The 6,069-nt window shown below is 55.0% G+C and overlaps 1 protein-coding gene across 1 annotated transcript; it reads left to right on the forward strand.

The window, feature by feature from the left end:
- Nucleotides 1-1,350: 1,350 nt before the first annotated feature.
- DICSQDRAFT_14200 (uncharacterized protein) lies at nt 1,351-5,530 on the forward strand (the record flags this gene model as incomplete). Its single annotated transcript, XM_007362735.1, has 7 exons — nt 1,351-1,410; nt 1,466-1,523; nt 1,592-1,774; nt 1,828-1,977; nt 2,028-3,565; nt 3,626-5,155; nt 5,300-5,530. Coding segments are annotated over 7 exons (3,750 nt in total), but the record flags the coding sequence as incomplete, so codon positions are not given.
- Between the last annotated feature and the right edge of the window lie 539 nt (nt 5,531-6,069).

Consider the following 6,069-nt stretch of genomic DNA (forward strand, 5'->3'; position numbering starts at 1 on the left):
CGATGCATCCGCAATTCAGAGTGATTCGAAAACGGAGCTGCTGCAGTATACTCGCGGGGCGAGCGCATGTGGATGTGAGCGATGCCACGCAGAGGACAGTCGAGGATGGGGAGAGGCGTCGAGATTGGGAGAGCTCTAGTCGTTGTTGCGCAGTGCGGTTGGCTGCAAAGCAGATACTATCGCGTCTGGACACGACATTTGGTGCTTCTCGGTGTGTGGGGTGCACAATCGCTCGTGAAGTGATGTGCGGGAAGGTCAAGGCAGTAAGGATGGTGGGCGTTGTGTACGCAGACGACGTGGACTCGTCCTCACATCGGCGGCTAATATATGACATATCTTGTTCCCGACCGCGACTCAGATATCCACACTCCCGGACTGGCCTTCTGCTTCTTCTCCGTGTCCCCCTTCCGACCAACGAGGATGGCCCATGATAGAGACGTGTTAACAATTTGCAAATTCGGAGGTCAGATGATCTCGCAGCTCACACGCATTGTGCTTAATGTTTAGCTGCTTTCCGTCCAATTGTCAGAACGTCATGTCCAGCACGAGGTCGTCCTCCGGAATCCCATTATCGGCATTGGTCTTGATGCCTGGAATGGGATGTCACGCCCGTGCATTTCCTGTTTACGAATGCTTGGAATAGGAATGTTTCGCCCACTGTACTGTGGGACACCCTCGTGGCATCACTTCCTTGTCGCTCGCGTTCGACGTTCCGACTTTCAAGCGGGCGTTACGATTATCACTGTATGTTATCATGATGCCACGCTTTTGTCTCGCTGTGAAATATGCATCAGAGACGGTCGTATTCCCAATCGGACCCAATGTATCCTTGCTAGCCGAGCCTTATCCAAGCCTCGTGGATCTGTCCAGCCTGAGAAAACGCCCGCCATCTTTCTGCCTTCTGCCAGGTTGACTCTGAACAGTACATCTACGCACTCTACGCCCGCAGACGACCTCCGAAGACTATCATGCGCAAATTCAAGTGGAAGTTGGGGAAGCGGCTCAAGCAATACTTCAAGCGTTCTGTCAATGATGCCAAAGTAGTATCCACCGATACAGGATCTCCCGGTGTCGTTGACCGGGAGAAGAGTGCTCCTGAGGATTCGAGCAAGGTGCGATTCCCTCTCTGATCGCTTCGCTTGTCTGTGAAAGTGACTAGACGTCTCATTTTAGGATACGCAGGACACAGAGCCTGAAACATCTCGAGCTGAGCATGTGGCCAAGATAGCGACCGCCATCGACACTGGCGGCACAGCGTTGAACTCTCTCAGCCAAGCCAATAAGATCGTAGCCAAAGGGGCGACAGCCATCGAGCCGACGGAAGAAGCTGTCGAAGGCGCGTACGAGCTGTGGAAGCCCGTCTTGGAGAAAGTGGAAATCTTTGCATCGCTCATCGAGGACATAGGAGACGTGCGTCAGTTACCATCGTCTGTCGAGTCTCGGCCATGCTCAAGATGATGTACAGCTCCATCCTTACGCCAAGATAGCATCCAAGGTCCTCCTTTCGGTCGTGAAGGTAGGCTGTCTCTGCATATGACTCCAGTCCATGCTCCCTATCTAAGCCGTTCCTGTCAGCCTGTAATCGACCAAGACAAACGTGACAACGCAATGGCCGATCTTCTCGAGGCGATGAACGAGCTCTATGGACTGGTGAACAAGACCCGTCGTCTGTCCGACCTGGACGAATACCGCCAGAGACTGCTCAAGGATATGTCCTCGAAAACAGAGGAATGCGGCAAATTCATCCAGGACGAGGCTCGTTTCACGAATTTCTGTGAGGTCCCTCATCGAGTTCTTGCTATGACGCGTACTGAGGCTGTACTGTAGGGATTCGAACAGGAAGCAACGTGATCACGGGTTCACGCGTAGACGAGAAAATCCGGGACTTCACCGAGGCTTTCGTGGACCTTCGCCGGTCTTTCACCGAAGCAGGAGTGCTCGAAACCGAGATCCGGGTGGCAAACCTTGCAGATTCTAGTAAGCTCTTGTCGCCTTCTGTCTACCCTGTTTCTCACCGACGGTTTCAGGCAAAATCGACAATCTGACCCATGTCCGGGGCGCAGGACTGGATTCAGGTAGAGCTTGTCTCGAGGGCACGCGCGTGAAGACGTTGGGCGCGCTCCGGGATTGGATCAACAACTCAAAGGCCGATGCCCCCCGCGTGCTCTTCCTCCTCGGCGGTGCTGGGACAGGCAAATCTTCCATCGCCCATTCCATTGGCGCACACTCGCGGGATCGTCGCCGCCTAGGCTCCTTCTTCTCCTTCAATCGTACGTTCCAGTCGGAGCGTCCGCCGAAATATGTGTTCAGCACGATTGCACACGATCTGGCGAATTGGAACCCCGCCTTCCGTCGTGCGCTCGCGAACGTCCTCCATGATCAGGGTGACCTCGTAGGGTCGGTCGACATTGCGAAACAGTGGGAGGGGCTTATTCTCGAACCACTCAAGAGGGTGGACTTGGTTGGGCCGGTGGTTGTCGTCGTCGACGCGTTCGATGAATGTAGCTCTGCTGATGCGCCCGAGCGCCGTCTGCTGCTGAAGCTTCTCACGGACGGTTCCAGGAAGCTCCCTGCCAACTTCCGTATCCTCATCACATCCCGTCCTGAGCACGATGTCATGCGTATCGTGGGCCGCTCTGAGGACGACCATCGGCACATCAACCACATCAGCCTCGACGAGAACAAGGAAGAGGCAACATCGGACATCGCGCTGTACGTGCGTCACGAACTGGCTCCCGATAGGTCGCTTGCCGATGAAGCGCTCCAAGACGGGGACTACCGCCTGCTGGTGACCAAGGCGGAGGGCCTGTTCCAGTGGGCTGCAACGGCTTGCAGGGTTCTGCTTCAGAACCCTGCCGGTCTGACGTTACAGGAGCGACTCAACTTACGTCTAGGCGCTGTCTTGGGAGGGGGCCCCTTCTCCCTCGACGACCTGTACCGAAGCATCCTGGAGCAACTTTTCGACCTGAACGAGCCTGTGCTGGCGGAGCGTTTCCGTTCTGTGATGGCACAGATCTTTTGCGCTTCCTCTCCACTGTCAATTGCGTCGCTGGATGAACTGCGTCGTCTTGCGACCGGCGGGAAGAGAGACGAGATCACTCTTGTGGTGCAGTATATGGGCCCACTTCTCTCCGGGGTATCCTCCCGGACGTCTGCTATCCGTCCTCTTCACACATCGTTCCGCGACTTCCTGACTGATGCGGCTAGAAGCGGGGAGTGGTTCGTGAACCTAACGCCAGGGCATTCCACCATGGCGCTCGGGTGCTTCCGCGTCATGAACAATCGACTGTCGTTCAACGTCTGCCGCTTGGACTCGTCCTACGTCTCGAACCGTGACATTCCTGACTTAGAAGCTCGCCTTTTTATGCATGTCCCTCAAAGTCTCTCGTATGCGGCGTGCAACTTGAAAGACCACCTCGCTGGTACCACTCATCCCCCAGACATGCAACAAGAACTAGGCAGGTTTTTGCGAGAGAAGCTTCTGTTCTGGTTCGAGTTGCTTAGCCTCCTCAAGTGCGTCAATCGTGCTGCCCCTTCGTTGGAAGTAGTGCTGAAGGGATACAATGTAAGCCTAATCGTTGTATTTAGTCCATATACTTGTTGATCTGACTCACGACTGTCGTAGGACTCTGGAAGCTACCCATTAAAGGAGCTATTGCGCGATGCGATTTCCTTCATCCGCCGCTTTGCCGGTATCATAGCCCAGGCCGCTCCTCACGTCTACATATCAGCCCTGCCTTTCTCTCCGACTTCGTCACAGGTCCGGAACCTGTACCTTCCACATTTCCCCTCCCTTCCGCTCGTCGATGGTGTTCGTGACCGTTGGCCGCAGGAGCAGACCGCTCTCTCCGGGCATGAAGGTGCAGTGTGTACCGTGGCATACTCCCCCGATGGTCGGCGCATTGTGTCAGGATCACTTGACAAGACATTGCAATTATGGGATGCGGAGACGGGCGAAGCACTCTATGAGCTCTCTTGTGACTCCTGGGTCTATAGGGTTGCTTTCTCTCCAGATGGCCGCCACATTGCCATAGCGCTCTCGGATTCGACGCTGCGTATATGGGATTCCACGACAGGTGAAGACGTTTGTGAACCTCTGCGGGGTCATGAGGGCGCAGTGCGGTGTGTTGCGTACTCTCCAGATGCACATCGCATTGTATCTGGCGGTGAAGATGGCATCATTTGCGTTTGGTCAACGGAGACACTGGGGATAGTTGATCGACGTATCCTTGGCCACGCATCCCTCGTTTACTGCATCGCCTTCTCTCCGACTCGTCAATACATCGTGTCGGGATCCGTGGATCGCACGGTGCGGGTTTGGGATGTCATAGAAGGGAAGGCTGTAGGGAAGCCTTTTGAAGGTCATACGAAACCTGTTACTTCTGTCCTTTTCTCGCTAGACGGTCTTCGGATTGTCTCGGGAGGATCGTTGGACTCGACAATCCTGGTCTGGGACTTGAGGACCCACCAGACGTTGGCAACGATATTTCACCCCATTCTGACTCTTATATGGTCTCTATCGCTCTCTCCCGACGGCAGGCGCGTCGCCGCTGGATGTGGGAATGGTCTCATATCCATATGGGACATGGAAACATACGAGATGGTCGGGGGGCCGTTTGTTGGGCACAGCGGCTACGCAAGAGATGTCACCTTCTCGCCTGACGGCCGCCACATTGCATCCGGCTCGGATGATACGACGATCCGGATATGGTCCGCAGAGGAGAGCGTGAGCGTGGAAAGCCCTGACAGCCCTGACGATGTCTCTTCTGATTCATCAGTCTTCGCATACACCCGCCGTCCGACCTCGCTCGCATATTCACCTGATGGACGCCGGATTATATCGGGCTATGACACTGGCACCATCGACGTGTGGGATGCGGACACTGGCGAATACATCAATGGAGATCTGCAGGGACATGACCTTGTGATAACTTGTCTCAGGTTCTCTCCGGACGGCACTCGCTTTGTTTCCGCCTCGTATGATGGAACCATCTGTGTATGGGATTCGACGACACTCCAGTTGATCGGAGGGCCTCTGCATGGCCATATGGACGAGGTACTAGACATCGATTACTCCCCAGACGGCCGTCGGATTGCCTCATGTTCGAAGGATCGCACTATTCGCATATGGGATGCCGAGACTTGCGATTCTCTCGTCGGGCCTATGTTCTGGCTCGAAAGTTTGGTCAGATGTGTTGCGTGGTCACCGGATTGCAAGCTCATCGCGCTGGGCTTGCATGACGGGATAGTTTGCGTGTGGGATGCTGAAACATGGCTCAACATTGGCCCGCCATACAAGAACCTGGGTGCATGGGCCTGGGTTCGGTCGGTTTCATGGTCCAAGGATGGACGGTATGTACTGTCATCCCACGAGGACGGCACCATCGTATCCTGGGATTTGGAGAGATGGGAACCAGCTGGCGAGCCTTTACGCGGTCACGCGGGCAATGTTACCCATCGTATGTATCCCCCGGACTACCAACGGATCGTGTCTTGGGGCGAGGATCGGACAATCCGGATGTGGGACGCAGAGACGCGAGAGTCTATTGGAGAAAGCCTATCCAATCCGTTTGGAGCAGTCCACTCTGTGAGGTATCCGGCGCTCTACGAGCTCGCGTTGTCGATTGGGTGTCGATAGTCAAGCGAGAGAGAGAGTGAGAGCGGAGATACACACGAGAGCGTCGAGACGCGAGATGAGTAGTAGTGTCTCGAATTCTCGAACAGCTGGGGCTTTCCCCGAGTAGGTACAGGGTTATTTATACTAGTGTAGGATAATATTAAGTAAGCTGAAAAGAGAGAGAGAAAATGAGATGGTGAATGAATAAGCGAGTCTGGGCTACGATAGGAGTAAGGCGGTTGTCGGACGGCGTCCGAGAACCGAATAAGGAAGCGAGAGTTCCGTTTTTGGGGTAGTAAGCGCTGGCCCTCTTACATCCGCCCTCCAGGCCTTCTGCAAGAAGGACTACCCACGCCTGCGCTGACTAGCCCGCGAGTGGTTTACATCTCGATTCGTCCCCAACCATTGGAATCTTCTTCGTCTCCACTGTCGTCCGTATCCGCTGGAATGTC

This window comes from Dichomitus squalens, assembly GCF_000275845.1.
Source record: "Dichomitus squalens LYAD-421 SS1 unplaced genomic scaffold DICSQscaffold_4, whole genome shotgun sequence".
Lineage (NCBI taxonomy): Eukaryota > Fungi > Basidiomycota > Agaricomycetes > Polyporales > Polyporaceae > Dichomitus > Dichomitus squalens.